Here is a 20,408-nt window from a genome sequence, read left to right as displayed (position 1 = left end):
TATAAAAACATAGCTGTCCAACATAAACCTGCCAACTTGGATAGGCCAAATAATTGAAGTTAAATATTAGTTTGTGCTCAAGGAAGATAAGTGCCAGAAGTCATGGTGTGAGGATGTGGAACATCAACCTGAGTCCATGATGCATCTTTCAGACCAAGGCTACCAATCTATCTGCTCTCTCATCGAAATCCCTGAAACACTGCTATTCAGCTCTGCCTGTGCAGGCCAGTCTCAGATAAAAACCGGCATTCTTGTATAGGCAAGACTGTCTAGATCCAAGGACCCATAAAAAAGGCTGAGAGGACAAGAAAATGAAAAGACAAACAATGCTTGACGTTGTGACATACCTTATTTTGGTATGGTGTGCTTCGGAGCAATATAGATATTTTATATATATATACAAATACACCAATCTAATGTTTTGTCAGTGTAATCTTTATATAATTGCCAAATATGTAATTATTTAGATGTCCTGAAGGGTACAGTGGCCAAAGGGTTTGGGCGTGATGTACTCTGGACATACACAGTCATAAAATTCGGGTTCAAACAGAGTACAAGAAAAACAAAACGCGGTGACATAAAAAGTGGTGGGATTATTTGAGTAAAGAATAGCCAACCATAACCAACGTAACAGCGAAATAGCAACACATTTCTAGAATGTCCTTGTCAACGGGCATTTTGTATGTGGATTTCCCATCACCATTCTGCCCTTTCACGACCCGCATGAGAACACTCTCTGAAACCGGTTCCCTTTCATCGTGGGAGTTTCTGCCTTAATGAGCAACCCCATAAAGACTGTGACATCACTGGGGTGCTTGGAGATATTGTATTGCCGATATATTTCCTCCAATTTTGGCAGACTCGGTGGACGTCTTCTCCACGCCTGGGAAACGCTGCCCTGATTGACAACTGATCCCATTATGTGCTGTCAGAGAAGAAAAGCAGATGTGGCCAGCCTGCTCCCACCTCGTGTCTGCTAAGCCGATCAGTGTCCCCCCCACTGCGGGCCGTGCCAGTGCATTTTCAGCACCTTTGTAAACAAGGTGTCAGACACAGGTGCCCGCCAGACACATTGCCTAAAGCAGAGAGGGCCGCCACTCGTGTTGCCTGCGTCACACTGCCGTCACCTCACTAGACGCGTACAGTGAGAGCATCTCTGATGGTGTGCACGTCGAATACTGCTCCAGTTGAGTGACTGTTACAGCAGGAAAAGCATTGTTGTTATTACAGCCGATGAGTAGAGACGTTTTGAGCTAGAAGTGTATGTTTTGATTTGCGTAATAACGGCGCACAGAAGGATGAATTACAAAAAGATATCTGATTTAGATAATTTTACTCACCCCAAAAAATACCCACATTGAAAATGGGGTTGCCACTTTTACCCCCGATTTATATTGGGGGCGACGTCACTTCAACGTTGTGTCTGGAGCTCTGGAAATACGTTTAAAATACGTTTAAGTGACCTCTGCTGTGATACACGGTTGTGGACGTTTGGGCAACGTGCGCTACTGTAAGGATTTGAACAATTCCTATGGGACGTGGCCGTGTGTGTTGTCCTGGCAGACAAATTGGGGTCGGCAGAATGTAATTTGCTATTGTTTGTGTTAAAAATACTTCATTTTTCAAGGTACAGAAACCAAACCTTAATCTGGACCCGTCCTCTGCTTCAAATTGAAAAGAGTGTAAGATGAAGTGTTGCTCTTTTGGCTGGTGTGAAGTGCCTGGAGGGTAGGGGTCAGCCTTTGAAAGCGGATCTCGGCGACCTGTGTAAATAGGAGCAGCCAAACACTTCCAAGCAAGCAAAGGTCAGCGGCGGGTCATTGCTAGCCGGGGCCCTCCAGACTACCGTCGAGAAGGAGGGGGGGGGGGCGGGAGGGCGTGCTTACCGGGTCAACCTCTCGTCCTTCAGCTCCAGGTCTGCCACTGTAATCAGCTGATCCAGCTTGAATTTAGTGTCAATAATCTCGGCGTCCCGGGGGGAGTAGGTGCCTCCTTCCTTCTGCTTCTGTCTTATTCTGAAAACAAATACAAGTAAAGGTTACATGGCACACTCCAGACCCAGTGCATTTCGGCAGAAAAAATTGCCTATTACCTTAAAGAAAGGTGCGCATTTGAAGTTTTCAGAGCTTTGCACTAGTTCTGGGCGCTATATTACAGTCATTTAGTAGCGGTGCATTTGCACATTTGCACTGTATTAGGGATTGTTGCTCTCATGAGTCCTCACTATTGGCTATGCTGGCGAGGTGCGACAGGAGTTGAAGTCCAGAACATCTGGAGAGCCAAAAAGGTAGCAAACCCCTCATAAAGGCACTAATTGCCCTACTGTAAGGTTCTGCAACCTGCAGCTTCCCAGATGTTTCGGACTATGACTCCAAGGATTCCTCCACATTGAATATGCTGGCAAAGGCTGATGGTAGTTGTAGTCCAAATTATCTAGCGAGCCAAAGGTTGCAAACACCTGCCCTACTGCAACCCCCCACCCCTGGCATCCCAAATTCTTTCAATGCATTGTTTGACCAGGGCAAATTTGCCCTACAGCTAACAAAACGGAATGAGCACTGGGGCAAACTTTGCCCTCCAGTAAAAATGCATTGAAAAAATACGGTTTTTGCACTAAGAATGTTTGCCTAGTTCAATACTGTGCAAAATTCCACTTGTACAAGCGCAAACTTTAGATAATAGGGGCGCAGGACTAAAACGTCCCTTTTTCATTTTTAATCATTTGCCATATAGACATAAGGACTAAACAAATGTGGTTGAAATGTCCAAGATTCATTCATACTTTAATCCATTGAACGTATCTACACGTCATGCTTTAAGAATGTTGCGGGAACGCATCCAGCTGTTGCCTGAATGGCTGTTTAGAATTAAACCTCTTGCAAAAACGTCACTACCTCGCTCTCGTCCCACACATTGGCCATCACATTTCCCATATCACCTTCATGTTACCCAAGTGGAGATGTATTGGTTAATGTTGTGTTATTTTACATGTATGCTGTGCAATTACTAAAGCATTATTCTTGCACTGAGAAAACATCTGGAGCCTCATTATAAAAACTTTGCTTGAGTGCAACAGCAGTTTTGCAGGCACTGGGGCAAAACTTATTATAGTGAAAATACACATTTCTGAAAGGTACTTTTGCAACAAAGCAATGCTTGCTCTATATCTAATACCAATGCCCTATTGGCGCTTGTTTTAGGGGAGCCAGATAATCCGTCCCTCGAATGCTGAGGCTTATCCAATGAGAAAGGTCCACATTCTGAGGATTCAAACTGCTTCCTCAGGTGACAGGTTTTGTCTATACCGGTCCTTTCAAGCTTCCTTTTACCTTTGCCTGCCCACTACTGGCCACACGCTCTCACCTCTCCTCCCACTTCCATAACGTACCTCATTCAGTCACACCTCCTGGATACCAATATGCTACCCTGAATGCACCTTTCTTTTATTTCCATGGCAGTCATCTTTGTCTGGGCTATGCTTCTCTTCGATAAAAGGGGGCATAACTGCATGCTTCCTTTGATCAAAGTGAACCGTTTCTTTCAGCCCCAAAACACAATTAGCACCCTCAGCATAATACCAGGGTGCTAATAGGTTTATTTGGCACTGGAAAGCAGGGGTGTTACTCGACCTGTAATGGTGTTAAGCGTGCATGAAGACCCTCATTATGCCCGGCCCAGACAATTCAGTTTAGCTGGTTATTATGGCGTGTAAGCACTGGTAGAGGTCATTAACGATTGGAATATTGGCAAGTTCATCACAGACAATGCAGTTGTAAAGGGCATTAATGGTTGTTATAAGTCTTCTGTTCCAACATTAACATGTTTCTCCTTTGTCTTTCCCAGTTTAAAACACAACATTCTACACTAACTTGGTGGAATGTTCTATTAGAAAACATGCTCCCCACCTTGAGCCATTGCCAGGGGGTAACATCCCTCTGCTCTTGTTATCCTTGTACCAGGGACATGCTAATGGACCTCGGTATGCAACATAATTGGTTAATTAGCACTATGGCAAACATTGTCATGGTGCAAAGCACTACCGCCATTTTTCCCTTACTGATAATACTGGCTTAGAGGTTATGAATCGAGCTCAATTGTAACTTAGATTATATTGGTATGTTTCGAACGATTGACTTTAGCTAGAGAATTGCTATTTGGACAAACAGAAACCATGGGTTTAATGACTTTATTGGAAACTGTGGAAATATGGATGTGCATAATATTCCATAAAGTAAACCGAAAACAAGGAGATTGCTTCAGTATAGAGCGAGAGAAAACATTACTCAAAAGAGTTTGTTTTTCCAGATTTCCACCTATTACTCACTACCATGACAAAAAGAGTGTACCTGTGGGATGTGAATAATCACCTACGCACCCAAAAGACAATTTTCAACAGTAAAGAGAACAGTAAAGCAAAGAGAATTCCACAACCGCACCATGTCTAAGGCCCAAGAATCTGGAGAGTGACTACCAGCAAAATAACTCAGCCTGGGCCTCAGAACATTTCGTTTCGCACTACTGACGCTTAAAATAACTTGATTTCTCAGCAGGTTGCCACATTTCTGAAGCCATGTGTAGAGAAAATAAATCTGTAATTTTAAAATGTGCTTCTTTCTTTCCAATGGTAAAGACAGATAAATAATATCAAAGGAAAAATAATGCATTCATACTTGAGGAAAGGAAACACCATTTACAGTTCCATTACTTGAATAATACTGTATTGAATTCAACTTTAAATAGTGCACAATGGATATGAAAACGTATATTTAGCGTGCAGCAGTTCAGCCCCAACCACGGCAGCTTCGCCTGCATTCTATTAACTACTCATAGCCAGCTTCCATGATGACTTGATCTACCTTGCGTTTCAGCGTTTGTACATCCATTGAACGGTTGTTTTTCTGCACCACTTCGTAGATGTGTAATCTTCCTGTTTTATATTTGAAAGTTCACTCGATTCTTGACTTCATCATTAGTTTCTTCAGGATCTATACATCATTTTCAGCCAGTGTATTGGGAAATCGTGCACACCTTTTATGACGTCACTATCTCCTTTTCTTTACTCCTTCTCATATTCCTTCAGGGAGTTCCTCCTGGTTGGTTATCGTCACTTAGGGGGTACATTCGATAAAGTTCTCTTTATGGGTATCTTCTTCCAAACACTTGCTGCGGTATTGGCACAACGGCTGGTGTCAAACACGGCATGGTCTCATGTCTCCAATACAAGGGAGGTGGGGGCGCGATCTCCTGCAGATGTATACAACTGCTCCTCTACACATCCCTTATATATGTTGACTCTGTTGTTACTATAGACTTCTTGCAAGACTTGGAACAAAGAGTGCAAGGGGGGACTCATAATGCTCTAAAGAGAGAAAGCATATTCTACAGCACATTAACATTTAGTGAGAGCAAGCCTAACGCATATTGAAATCACAGATGCTGATACACAATTAGGAAGTGTCAAATCATTTCTCCAAATGAACACCTCCACTCCAAAAGTTATATTGCAGAAACAAAATGCTTCTCCATAAGATTAGGAGTCCATTTCCCCTAACTCCCTTGAAATCACAAGACTAGGGTGCATAGCCCAACAATGCCAGGGACAAGATAACGAGTGAACAGTCCCCACCACTTAGTCACAGGATTACAGGAGGAGTTTTGATTATAAAATACATTGCAAACAGATAGACAATAGATTATGATAATTATTCTGAATATTATTGCAAGGAGATGCTTCTCTGGGTGTCACAAACCTATCAGCGCAACACGTACACCAGTGCCCCCTGCTCCTTACCCGTTATTGGCACCTGTACACCTAATGGTGCTTGGTATCCTGTGCACACGATCCTGTCTGCAGTTGTCTGGCGACAGCTCCTAATAACAAAGGCTGCCTATTGGCGATCCTCAGTCAAGGCATAGAGGAAGGTGACATGGTGCCGCAAGACACAACTGACGCATCAGCGTCGGCCCACAGGTGGCTTTCTGTACATGTGTGGTGTATGATGCCCTCACACTCCCCATGGCAACATCTCCCGTTTCCACCATGATGGGTATTCCTACCTGGCTGTTGGGGGTACCAGTTGCCTTGCTAAAGGAGGAGGTAATTCTCTCCACTTCTCCTTGTTCTCATGCCTTGTTCTATTGTTCTTTACCACTCTATCTTTTCTCCCTTGTTCCTTGCTCTTGCTTTTTTCCAGTCCTGCTCCTTGCCTGGTTACGTTTGCCTTCCATCCTGTGGTTGGAGCTTGTTGTTTGGATTCCTGTTGGCTAGTCTTTGCTTGTTGTCGTACCATCATATGGTAGGTATTGGCCCATGGTGTGGGGCATCTGCCCCTTGCTGACTCCAGTGCTGACTTCCTGGGGTAAGTGAGGTGTTGGTTCTTTGTCCTTCACGTTCAACACAGATTTCGGCCTTGTCATTGTGGATCACCAGAGAGACCAACATCAGGCATACTCAGGTAAACATCATTCATGCAACCACCTGCTTGCCACTGGGCAACAACAGCCATCAACTGGATTTGAAAGGAGATGTGCAGTTCAAACTGTTACCCTATGCAGCAGATAAAATGGAACTTGCATACTGAGAATTTCCAAACCGAGAGGTTCCAGACTGATCTCCAAAAATAAGACGTCCCATTTACATTTTTTTGTATTGTTATTTTATTGATGTATTACTTATAACGTGCAACTCACCAGTTGGCCTCCGTACATACATAAAACAAAACAGAACAAAACAACAAAAAAGTAGAGAAGAAAAAAAGAGATCATAAAAACCAGCAAATGAGAGAGAACATATAATGTGCTAGCTTAATCATTAGATTCAAATAAGTGCATCTTTATGGCTTTCTTGAAGCTGCAGAGATATGACACCTCTTGTAGAGCACAAAGAAGATTGCACCTGTATTGTAAATACTCAGCCTCGACATAACTTCAGATTACCCTATTCTCTGTGGTTACTCCCTTGGAATAAGGGTGGCCTAAGAGCAACAAGTGGATAATAGTTTAAAAAGGGACACAGGGACAGTGTAAGATAAAATGGCACAGTGTTCTCTATTTGAAACTGAATGTAAGGGAGATTTCATTTCCAGAAAGACCAATGAATTTTTGTATTGAGAAGTACAGTTTAAAACTGACAGCATTTTGGGCAACTTGAATGCAGTTTGTTTCTGTAGAATTAAATGAAAACAAAATCCATGTGCCCTACCAGCCTAGATGTTGTTGCAGGTCCTGACGCTGTCATGAAGCTCCATTGCATGACATAATATTATTTATGATTTGTCGCGGTGGGAGACTTAGTCATAAAAAGTGTTGAGGATTTCTGTTCACTGAAAATCATGCAAAGCCAAGACCCATGAAATCTCTAATCCTGAAATGCACAGGTAGAACTATGTGTGACGTGAAAGGGCAAGGATGTTTTACCATGGTACCTTTTAAGGGATAATATTATATCTCCAGCCAAAAACCTGTAGATAGGAAAACAAAGTTGACTGAATGTTGCACACACTTGTTCAAAGAATGTTGCCCACATATGTAGATTGAATGTTTCCCACATATGTAGATTGAAGGTTGCAGATATATGTAGATTGAAAGCTACATACACATATTCAGAGAAAGCTGTACACACGTTAAAGAAGCCCCTGCACTGCAGGGAGCCCTGGTTCACTACATGATGGACTACTGAAACAGCCTCTTTCTCAACCTGCCATCCTCTACTCTGTGCCCTCTGCAAGACTTGTCCTTGGCCTCATGCCCAGGGATCGTATCTCTCCAGCTCTGAAATCACCCCACTGGCTCCCGGTGTCTGCAAAGATCAAGTTCAAGACCCTCTGCATTGTCCACCAGACTTTCTGAGGCTAGGGCCTGCACTACATCCAACTCTCCTTTCCTTAACATCTTCCTTCTCGAGCCCTTTGCTCAACTACCTCCAACTCTCTGATGGTCAGATATTTCTCCAGCAGAGAGTGGGAGGTAGATCTTTTTCCTCTGCAGGGGGCACTCTCTGTAATGGCCTCCCTGCCCATCTCAAACTTGAGCAAGACCACCTCAGGCTCCGGAGGCAGCTCAAGACCTTTCTTTTCACTTCTGCTTTCTCTCTTTCTCACCCTTATAGACCCCCCTGTATGCTGCACAAACTGGTCACCTGGCTACCTTCAGAACCCAATGGGCACCAGGCTCCACCACGACCTGTAAGCTCCTGCACTGCCTCTCGGCCTCTACGCACTTATGGGTTGCATCTGTAACCCTACAATTCCCTTGCCTCTTTACACTACCCAGAGATGGTTCCCCTGACTGCACTTCCCCTTTTCCTACCTCTGGCCCTTCTCTTCTCCCTCCCCCCTGCACTTGCACGATCTGAATGATACAAGGCATAGTAAGATCATTTATTTCATCCTGCCTTTGTCTCCATACCATACCTTGTCACGCCATATCTTGGATAGGCATGTTATAAATGCCACATTATATCATTCAGTTGAGACGCTGTAAATCTCATAACATTTCTCCGATTCTGTAAATGGTGGGTGACAGCGGGGAAGCTAACAACAGTATTGTGTTGCATTTGAAAATGTGACTGCAAATTTCATGTTGAATGTTTTGCTCAGTTAAGCATTGAGAGGGACATTTATTGACAAACAATAGAAGTGTATTTATATATATGCAGCGGTCACCACACTATAGTTATGTTGAGTATCAAGCTCCATAGGAAACCCAAAAATTGAACTGCAGATAACTTTTGACTTTCATGATGGATTTGGCTGATATTTTTAAACAAAAATGTCACGCACCCCCAGAGTGGACATTTTGGGAAAGATTTGTAAGAAAATTAAAACATTATTAAAAAAGCAAAAATATTCTGTTTTCGGCCTACTCTCATTAATTTTTCCACAGAGAAAAAGTCAACATTTCTGCACAGCACACAGCGCACAGCAGCCAGCAGAAACCGCTGCACGGAATTGGACCAGGTAGTAACTTGGGCACGAAGTGTTGACTTGATTTCTGGGAGGGGTTTGTGGTAATTTCGTCCAGTAATTGTTAAAGTATATGATGAAGAAGGGGGTGCTCCCTTCTCTCAAAATTATAGTTATCTCGACAATGGTGCTTTGCAGCAGAGAGACGATTCAGAAATAAAAAAAGCTGCCATTTGTTGTTCGATGCAAGAGATAACTGGTGTTATAACAGGTATAGCCCAGGTTAGCTGAGAATGAAAAGTGGGAAAAATGACATTTGGAGGAGGAAAAGGGATGACATAGAATCAGGATAGATGTGAGGAGGGGAAAAGAGGACACCATGAGAAATTGGGGACTTAGGAGGAGGTGCCTGGGGACCAAGTTCAGTGCTCTAACATTTTTGCATAACCGGGGTCATTTTGGGGATAAGCGCGGTCATAGTAGAAAATGGGATTGTGAATGAAAGTGTGTCACACGAAAATAACCACGGTTATTTGCAGGCATTTATGGATAACCAGCAATATTTGTAGTACATTGCTAATATAATCGTGGTTATGGGACATTTTGTTTTTTAAAGCGAGAGTTAAAAAAATGAGATTAATAAATTAAAAGTGGATTTTACAGCTACAGTGATGTGGGGGGTAATTAGTGTGACCGAAAGCTATGGGTACTGGGTTACTTTAAGGAACTGAATGGTGCAATATGGAAAGTGACATGGCCCTCAGCCGTGGCCATGACCAAAGGCCATGGCTAGTGGGACCCAACAAAACCTATTGGGGCAACATGTCAAGGGGAGCAATATGGAAAGTAGACATGGCCTAAGGGCATGGCCACTGGCCATGGCTGAAGGCCAAGGCTAGTAGGCCAGTTTTGGAAACCTATTGGAGGAATATGTAGAACAGCCACAGCTGAAGGCCGTTGACACTGGCCATAACTAGTGGGATTGCAAGAAAGCCATTGAGGGAACATGCAAAGGGACTCCAGCCAACGGCCGGGGCCAATGTTCATGGGCGCAGGCCATGGCTAGTGAGTAAGAAAGAAAGGTAGTGTTTTAAATTATACAGTTGGAATGGCTAATGGGCCCAAAAACATGTATAGTGGCTACGGCACAGTGATTATGAGTGTCTGAAGGTTAAGAAGAGGAAACACAGCCATGTTGAAAGTGTGCAACCTTGGGGAAGTGAACCGTACCCCCTGGATTGAAGAGTAATTGTAATGTGGTAATCAAGGGAAGAAAAAGATATGAGTATGTGAATTCTAGCGCAAGGGAGCAACACCCCCTCGACAGAAATTGTGTTTGTTTGAACTGTGAAGGCAAGGAGCAACGGAGTGCCCCTTGATTATGAAAAATCCAGGGGAAGGGAACTATACCCCCAGGACTGGAGAACTGTAATTCTTTGTAATTCTTTGAGCAAAAGAGCTATGTTTGTGTTGAGAAAGCTCAGGGGTCATTGTGAAACAGTGACCATCAATACGAAAGGGACAAAACATACCTCTTTGGAAGATAGTTGAGATCCAGAAAATGAGAGAAGTAATAAAGCTGTGAATACACTGGCAGGAGAGTACACCACGGGTAGGAAAAGGATTGTAAAAAGTGACTGTCAAATGGAGGAGGGACAAAGCATACCCCTTTAAGGCTACTGGAGATCCAGAGAGTGAGAAACTGAATATATTTAAAAGAACTGTGTGTTGAAAAGAGACTCAGGGAAGAGTCTTTCCCCTTGAACAAACTGGAACTGTGATAAAGTGACATTTGAATCACCAGAAGAAATCTAGGGGAAGGAAGACACCTTTCCTGGTGGATCTTTATTCCTTTTGTTTTCTGTACCTTAAAACTTTATGTTTGTAACATTGAAAGAAAGCTACAAGTATATAGTTTACAGAAATCCCTGAGTTGCACATTATATTGAGTTTAGCATGTAAGTGTCATTTTAGGGTTTTCGGCACAGGACGGAGGACACACTTTGGTTTAACATCCTGACACAGATTTCCTTAGTTTTGTTGAGGTAGGGAAACCTCACTTAGGAATAGAGATAGATAGGATTTCTCCCAATCCCTTATTATTTTGTGATAAATAAATGTCTATAATCAACACCTAACATGCCTCTGTGTTTTACTCTTGATTCCTTACATAACCAATGGATTTAAACTGAATGTGGTTACCTACTGGTAACCCATGTAGACACGTTAAGGGACTCCTAAAAGGAGGCAGAATGCCTCAACCTGTACTCATGACATTCTCTTCCAAAGCTATACCAAGAATCCATGATACACACTACTGGTGTAACCTAATTAGAGACACCACCACCAAAACCTCCTGTGTTTGATACCTGGTTGCCAGATTCGGGCCTAGCAGGTTATGGGCTCAGAGAGGACACAAACATTGAATTCTGCTATACCATAAATAAGTCGTACCCCAGAATTCTGGAACAACTGTATATGATCCCAATGGTACTAAGGAATGCCCACATAAAGGGCCTCACAATATTCCAAATTGGAGTTTAGTAACGTGTCTACTACCATTGCAAATCAGGTTTTGAAAGATAAGGACACAACCTCTGAAGTTGTTGTGGTTTAAAAAGGACACTTTGTACCACTTCATCTAGCTTTCTATTTGCAGTGTGGTCAATTTCCCAATGCACTTGTGGATTCTAAACTGTTTTGGGTTACACAGTGTTAAGGATGCCTGGTTGGATCACTTAACAAATGTGCATGACCCAATGGAATGACTTTGGTCTTGTATGGGTTGATCTGCTACCCGTTGTGTGCCATCCCAGTGTTAACTTCACTCATACCATTTGCCAGCCGGTAAAATCCTCCGAAGGTGTGGCCAATTTCAAATAGAATTGAGTGTCGTCAGCGTATGAATAATAACCAAGTCAAATTAATCTAAAAGAAGTAACCGTTGTTGGGTGAAATAGCCCCTGGATGCCCCTAAATAAAAGGCCTATGCTGAAATAATGTGGGATATAAGGCCTATGGAACCCATGTAAAAAGGAAACAAAGTGGGCATAAGAACTTCAAGATGCTAAAATATGCGAACAGCCTTTCATGAAGGATGCAAAACACATGTGGACATAACGTGTAAATAAATCTATGGAGAGCTGCACCAATATTTCCATGATACAGGCTGCACAGAATCTCAAAGTAAAATGGCAAGATTGTGTTTCAAGCCGTCACAGCGAAATGAAGCATCTTACTGTGAAATAAACACATGCATGTCATTTTGTTTTTCCCTCAAGACTAATAATATGTGCAGAGAAATGCTGGCCAGACTTTCAAAAGGTGAATAGGGTTGCTGCTGAGCACAGGCTCACAAAATAAACAATGTTAAAGCAACTTGCCTAGTTTTGAAACTGTTTATTTTATAAGATGTGTTTTAAATGCCTTTAGGCAAGGGTTACAGGCTGTTTGTTGCAAGAGACCGGGCTTTTGATTTCTTCAAATATGAAATCAAGGTCTCCTCCATGTGGCCTTAGAGAGAGAGGCCTGGTTGCTTAATTGTCAGTGCTATTCTTAAAAATACAAGAAGTAATATGCTCTTAGATGGGAAACACAGTCGACCAGATAAGACTGGGTCTGTTCTCCAGCCTTTGTGACCTCCAGATCACACAACCCCATAGAAAAATGCATTAGCTTAGTCATTTGCCCTTAAAGGGCAGGCTAATCTAAACACAGATCCCTCTCTTGACATCATGCCTGAACCAAGCAGAACTGGTACTTAAAAAAGGGTGAGGTCTAGCAAAATGAGTAGGTAGACTGCCCATTGTTTTAAATGAGAGAATCACATTTTATTGCATAACATTGAGACGATACATCACATAATAGTCATTCCAGGCTTTTCGGAAAGGTGACAGTTAATCCCTTCTGATCATCACAAAACGATATTTGTGAGATAAACGCAACTTAAGTTATTCATGAAAATGTAATGTGATCCTCCTTGTGAATTCCAGAGACATGAACATTTGATAAAACAAGCCAATCATAATTTCTATGACGCCCGTAAAATGGTGTATTTTTCACTGATATGATTCCAGAGTAAATGAAGAAAAACTGTATCTCTGGACAGGAATGACATAAAGACCTCTGATTAGTCTCATCGGATTTGTGTTAAAATGAAGTGCTCAAACATGTATTTGTATATTTTAAATTGTGGACATTGCCATGTAGTGCGATTTCTATGTCCCCGAACCAGGCCGATCCTCCCTGTCGAAGTAAAATGATGAAGTGCTCTCCTCCACTAGTGTCCCAAAGTACTCCCACATTCCCTTGTCCTATCAGCACAAATGTGGGGGTGGAGTAGTGAGCAGTAGCCAATCCCTTTTGCGAGAATCATGACACATTAGTCATGTCATCTGCCCTATAACTAAGCCAACTTGCCTCAGAGCAGGACTTTTCCCACTAATTCCATGAGGTGATCTGCTGTCAAAATCTGGAGAAACATCCCAGCAGAGGGAGGCCTAACCTTGGAGTGGAGACAGAAGTCAGGAGACATGGAAACAGCTTGGGGCCCCTTGGACAGAAAGATTGGAGACCCTTGACTGACCCTGTTGGCTGTCCCAGCAGTGGTGCCCTGATGTCCAGTCCAGACCTCTCCTGTATGTAGAAATACCCCAAACCATAGATTGTGTATGCCCTGTATTCTTTCAGCATTGCCTTAGATATTTCCCCATTGACAAATCCCCTGTTTTGCCTGTGTATTTTAGTTAGTCACCCATTAAAAAATCCTCCATTTGCCTGTGTAGATCCTTAGCATATTTCTCAAAGTAAATCAATTAATTCCCCCATCGAATTTTCGGGATCTGTATTGGTGGCATTTGAAACCAACAATCTTTTCCCAGTGTGTTGTGAGCTGGTATAGTCATAAAGATTTGCCAAAAGAATTAAACCCGACACCCTGCTTCCATGTGTAAAAACAAAATTGTCACTGTGTCCATTGTGCTCTGAAAAACAAATTACCATTTGCATTTTCTGTCTCACATTACCCTTGTGCTAAACATCCCAAAATCGATGTTAGCATTCTGTTCTGATAATAAACCTAAAGTGTGTTATTGCTGATTAATATTGTCAGGTGTGGCAAAACACATTTGTCCCATTGCATCTCTGTCTCCCCTTTATTGCGTTTGTGATCAAGGCTTCCAAAATCTGATTTTCCCATTGTGTGCTGATTAATATTCCCCAAAGCCCTGCCTGTCCTTTTAAGTGTAAAACAATTAATTCCCTTTCTTTCTATTTTTTCCCATAGTAGTTGTGATAAATAATTAAAAAAACACATTTTACCATTGTGCTTTGCAAAACAAATTGTCCCCTTTCCTTTCTCTCTCCCATATTGTTTCTGCGAGCACCACACAAAACATGATGTACCCCTTGCATTCCTACTCCCTGCCACTGCCTTCCATTCAAAAGTGTCAAGCCTAGTGGATGTATGGGGTGTGAGAGCTACTGGGAGAAAAACATAACTTTGTTCATTTTCCTTGTGTGTTTTGAACTGTTCTTTGATTGCATTGGGGGGTGGGCTGATGTTTAAGGTAGATATTGCAACTACATAGTCTGTGTCATCTCCGTATTGTTACTTTACTAAAAAGGATATTTTTTATTGGTGCTGCCACAACACTGGTGGCTGCTGTAATCTGTTTTTCCTAATTTGACTTTAATAAATATATTAATAAATATCTTATTAATACCCCCAGCCTGGTTCCTAGTCCATTGTGGCACGGGGTATTTGTTGAGGTTGTGTGCGAGAAGGGTTGGAGGCTTTATCAAAGAAACAACCTAATAGAAAATCCAAAGCACTTTCTTGTGCGACACATTCATGGTGGGGACTTGGGTGTTGCTGTCCAATAAACTGTGACACTGTGGGCAATGAATATTGAATGTTGGTGATGATAATGAGGGACAGAAACCTGTATGTGTTAACTCAGCCTAACACAGATGAACATTTTCCCAAAACGTCTATATGTGTAGGTTTAGCCTTTTTGTGATGGTAACTCAGAAGAACAAGCTGACAGTTTATTGAATGAGTTACTGTAGAGTGATTACAATCCTTTAACTGTAATTTAAATCTTCAAATTCCCACAGTCAGGAGGCTGTGGTGTCATGGAATGCATATGTAAATTTGGCACATTTATGATCAAGCAATATGTAGAAAGTTGACAAGGAAAATGTTGCACAATTTTCTGTAATGTGAAATACTAGCTTTCTCATTTACAGAATTTTTCATTATCTTGAATAATTTTAATCTCACTGAGAGAGGTGGAGGTAAAACTGAAATCTGTAAATAAAACAACTGACAGATGAAAAGAGCTTGACTGTCTTCAGCTATTTGGAGGGGGGAATTGAATCTCCACCAGGCACAATTTGAAATTACCTAATATTGAGAATGGTCCTAGAAACTGTCAATGCTCCACAATGCACCCCATTGAAGGATGCATTCAGGGGAACACAATAAAGGTAAAAGGTTCAGCTCTGCACAATGTTGTCAATGAACACCACGCTGAAGTATTTGAAAAAGGCAGAAAGTGTTGGATCGAACAATTAGACACAGGTACTTCTTTGAAAAAATCACTTGGAGTAGATTCTCTTATACCAAAAACACAGATAAAACCTTTATTATAACCATTCTGAAATTGATAGACTGTTATTAACTGAGTATGATATGTATTGGAAATACAACCTGGAGGAAGAAACATTGCCCTGTTCATTTGCCTCATTTAGTAAAGTACAATTCTTCTATAACTACTTTATGGAAAAGGAATACCCTGCGATGCAACCTTAATTTAATGGCAAAAGCACTACTAATTTGACTAAATATCCTCCCAATTAACAGCATTTATCAACGATCCAAGACTTATGCAACATACTAACCTCCTTCCTCACAGAAAGGGTGTGCTGAAAAGTAAGATATTGAACACCCAGATTAACCAGGATTATGTCCTGTCCCACCAGGAACCCAACCCAGAGGACTACACAGTAAATAGGTTTCCAATATCAGAATCTCACAACATTAATGTATCCCCACTCCTCAAAGGGAACAGACAAGGCAAGTACAGGTTGGTGACACCAACTTTGCCAAAGTATTTCTTTGTATACGGGCTTTCAGATTGCTGTACGGCTCATTTGTAATTCAGTCCTCTTTTTACTTCATGGTGTTCCTGAATCACTTCGTGTAGGCATTCTATCTTGATGATTGTGGTGGTTTTGGCACATATTAATTTCCACCTTGTGGCCATAGCAATCCTACAGAGAAGAGAGAGGAGTGAATAGGTGTTGTGAAGCAGCACTTCTTCAAAACACTCCTTTGTCACAGGGCTTCTTCTTTGCCAGTACTTTGCTGCAGTCCTTTTCCTTCGAACAACATATAAACACAGTCTGTGCTCCTCCTTTGTCAGAGTCCTTCACCACACTCCTTTTTCACTGCCCTTCACCTTCATTACAGCCTTTCTCATTTGTCACAGTTGTTTTCTTTGTCATAGTTTTATCATAGTTCCTCTCCTTAATGAGCCCTTCATAATCTTCCTTTGTCACAGACATATCTTCTTATTCATCACAATCCTCCTTCATTAAAGTATTTCTCTACCATCACAGTCCTCCCTCTTCCTTCATAGTACTTCATCACAGTCCTTCTCCTTCATCACAATCCTTTTCATTCACCATATTCCTTCCCCTTTCATCATAGTGTTTCTCCTTCATCCCATTCCATGATAATCCTTCTCCTTCTTCACAGATCTCGTTCATCCCAGGTTTTTTCTTTAGTCACAGTCTTCTCATATGTCACCGTCCTTCATTACAGTCCTTTTCCTTCATCGCAGCCCTTCGCCACAGTCCTTACATTTCATCAAAGTCATTCTCCTTAATCACATTCATTCACACGGTTCTTTTTATTTCTTCATAGTCTTTCTTTATCCTAGAATGTCTCTTTTGTCATAGTCCTTCTTCATAGTCCTTTATTTTTGTAATAGCACTTCTCCTTTATCACATTCCGTCTGCTTCATTACAGTCTCTCATCTCAGTCCTCCATCACTTTTCTCCTGTAACACAGCCCTCCTTACTTAATCACAGTGATTCTCCTTCACAGCCCCTCTGTTTCAACACAGCACTGCTCTTTCATCACAATTCTTCTACTTTTGTAAAGCCCTCTTTTGTCACAGTCCTTCATCACAGGTCATCTCCTTTGCCACACCCATTCACCATCATCAATCACAGTCCTTCTTCATTTACAGTCCTCCGCCTTCTTTACAGCTCTTCTTCGCCGTGGTACTTCCTTATCCAATGCCATTTGCACAGTCCTTTTCCCTCATCACAGTTCTTTATCACAGTCCTTGTCTTTTAATCACAGTACTTGGACTTTCGCGTGTCGGCCATATAATAACTGAGGGGAGCCAGGGCAAATGGTGGGAGGGATGAGGGTACTGCAAGTATCCACTGGAGAGTGAGAAATGGAAAGGGGAGGTGAGAAAAGGTCAAGGAGTGAGTGAGAACTCAAGTGCGAAGGTCCTTGTGCAATGGGAGTTTCAAAAAGGATCATCTTGCAATGAACCCAAGCAATCCCATCACAGTCCTCACCATTGTCATAGTCCTTCACCACAGTTCTTCTCTTCCATCAAAGTCCTTCTCCTTTGTCATAGTCCTAACCACAGTGCTTCACATTTATCATTGTCTTTCTACTTCATCAGAGTCGTTTTTGTCATAGTCCATTACCTTCATTAGAGTCCTTCTCCTTCACCATAGTCCTTCTTCATCCCAGTCTTCTGCTGCACCATACCCCTTCCTCACAGTCCTTCCCATTCATCATAGTTCTTCACCTTTGTCATTACAATCCTTCTCTTATGTCGCTGTCTATCACAGACCTTTTTCTTTGTCACAGTCCCCCCTTCCTCACAGACTTCTTCATCACAGTCCTTCATCACTATCCATATTATTCGTCACAATCCTTCTGCTTTGTCAAAGGCTTCCTTTGTCAAGTTCCTTCTACTTTCTAAATGGCCTTCTCTTTTTCATACTCATCCTACATCACAGTCCTTCCTCTTCATCAATGTCCAGTTCTTGTGCCACAGCCTTTTGCCACAGACCTTCGGTGTCACAGTCTTTATAATTCTTCATCAGTCCTTCTCCTCTACCACAGTTCTTCATCACAATCGTTCTCGTTCATCAGTCCTTCATTACTGTCCTTCTCCTTCATCACAGTCCTTCATCAGTCCCCCTTGATAATATTCCTGCTGCATTGTCACAGTCCTTCCTCACAATCCTTCTCCTTCAACACAGTACTCCGTCATCACTGTCCTTCACCACAGTCATTCTCTTTCATTACAGTGCATTGGCACAGTCCTTTCCTGTCATCCCAGTCCAAATGTCTCAGGCATAGTCAGTCACAATCACAGTGGGGGTCATTACGACCTTGGAGGTAACCATGCCACAATTTGCGGAATGGTTACCCCCTTACCGGGTACCGGGTCCGGGTTCCTCGAATGAGGAATTACCGGGCCATTCCAACCTTGGAGGAGCCGGTAATTCCTCATTCGAGGAACCCAGACCCGGTACATCCCCATTCCCATTCGAGCCCCCATAGGGCTCAATGGGAATGGGGAGTGAGCTAACAACGGGCTTGTTAACTACGGGCCCAGTGTTAGCTCCCTGGTGTGCTAGCGGGACCCAGCGGGTTTTACCAGGCACCCTTTGTGGGTCCCGCGAGCAGACTCGTAATGGGGCGGTAAGGGATTGGCGGCTCAGGCACCATTACTGGTGCCGTTAACCACTAAATGACCCTCAGCATCTCTTTCTATGGCCCATCTCTGCATCTATCTTGTCTTCGTTTCCCCTCCATATGGCCCTCTTTCTCTCTCTCTCTCTCTCCCTCTCCTGTTCACCCTTACTTGCTATCTATCTGTTTTTCTCATCATAATCATCATAATCAATGTATTATGAAGCAAAAGTGATTACAATAAAACACAATACCATAAAATGATAGAAATATATACAAATACACAATGGGTAGACCACAATGCATACGATAAGATACAGTCATATGGGCATATGAACAGTAAACATTATAAATTCTACAAAGCAACCCCCATGTCCCTTTCTCACAGCTATCCCCACCCTTCTCTTAGTAAGGGCTTCAAATCTAAGAAGCAAGGGACCTTCTCCTTTAATATCAGGTTGCAGTGAGATAGCCTCCAAGTCTGTCACCTCACCTCTAATGGATGCCACAGCCTCCTTGCGTGTTCAAATACTATTTGGCCTAAAGAGTGTTGTAACACGTTTTTGTTTCCATCAGTGATAACATGGTCATAAGGGTAAGAAGTGCACCACTGTCTCAACATTATTATAATCAGATTCACAGAGTCTGGCCACCTTGGGTGCCTTGTGCCACTTTGCAGTTGGATTGCCCAGAGGGAAGCATCACAGTCAAACCTCCTAAAATAACTTCATGGCCTAGTTTTATATACTTGATGCCACATAATCCTTCATCCCCATATATCCTTATTTTTCAGATGACAAACGGGGCATTAGCCTGAGTTACCCAAGATCAACTCACTTCTCACATCCCCAAATCGCTCCCTCTGTTCCCTAAGTAAATCCCTAGTCGTTTTAGTTGGAGACTCCTGCATGGTTCCAAAACCCATTGCATACATCCATGCCAGCCATGGGATCTTCATACAAGTACCCAAGACTAAAATGTGCATCAGTGGGGTTTATTATACTATGACAGCAGGGTTACCTCAAAGCCTAATATGCAATGGATAGATGCCAATAGAATAAGCGACAGGACACAAGCTAGTCTCTAGACAAAAGGAGCTGGTTGAAGTTCCCTTCGACAATGAAAAGAGGATTGTAAGGAAAGAGTGTTTAGCTACAGACACCACAGCACATCTTGCATGGCAGCTCCATATCCTGCCACAGGCACAGTATTCCATTGATTGACATCAAGGGCCTATGCAGGGGAATTCCCCCCAAACTTCCTATTGACCCTCAACTCCCTCCATGAGATTGGCCCAATGTATTCTTAATCCTTTTCGTCTATGCCCCCACCCGGTTTTATAACCAAATTGGATGCCCAGGTAGTGAACGTGAGATGCTATGCCTAAGCATTGACCATTTACACAAAAAACTCTTTCATTTGGCTTTGCCTATCATCAATGCCCTTCTTTTGCTCTTGTTAATGGCCAGCATCCTTTGAATGTAGAAATTATGAAAGTTAGCCAGCAGTTCATGCATTGATGTTTCCATGTGAGTGAGTAGCACTTTGTAATTCAAACATAGCAGCAGCGTAATTTTCTGGCCTACCACTCTAGGTACATCTAGTTGCTGGCCAACCAGAAACTCCTCTAAATCATTGCAGGACAGCCTGCCTGACACCAATCCCTACAGAAAATCGCACCATAATTCCTCCCTTCAAACCGTATCTCACTCTTGCCACATTACCATCAGGAACGCCTCTTATATCGCCCTATACCCTTACCCACGCAG

At 42.4% G+C, this 20,408-nt stretch overlaps 1 protein-coding gene across 12 annotated transcripts in view; it reads right to left on the bottom strand.

The window, feature by feature from the left end:
* Positions 1 to 20,408, bottom strand: part of PTPRQ (protein tyrosine phosphatase receptor type Q) — a 2,012,995-nt gene that overhangs the window by 264,562 nt on the left and 1,728,025 nt on the right. For all 12 annotated transcript variants that reach the window (XM_069629300.1, XM_069629298.1, XM_069629293.1 and 9 more), the window contains one exon: positions 1,887 to 2,015. In XM_069629300.1, coding sequence (XP_069485401.1) covers positions 1,887 to 2,015 — 129 coding nt within the window. The remainder of the gene's footprint in view (positions 1 to 1,886; positions 2,016 to 20,408) is intronic.

Source organism: Ambystoma mexicanum, chromosome 12 (assembly GCF_040938575.1).
Source record: "Ambystoma mexicanum isolate Mex_15411 chromosome 12, UKY_AmexF1_1, whole genome shotgun sequence".
Lineage (NCBI taxonomy): Eukaryota > Metazoa > Chordata > Amphibia > Caudata > Ambystomatidae > Ambystoma > Ambystoma mexicanum.
This window is presented reverse-complemented; position numbering and strand designations above follow the sequence as displayed.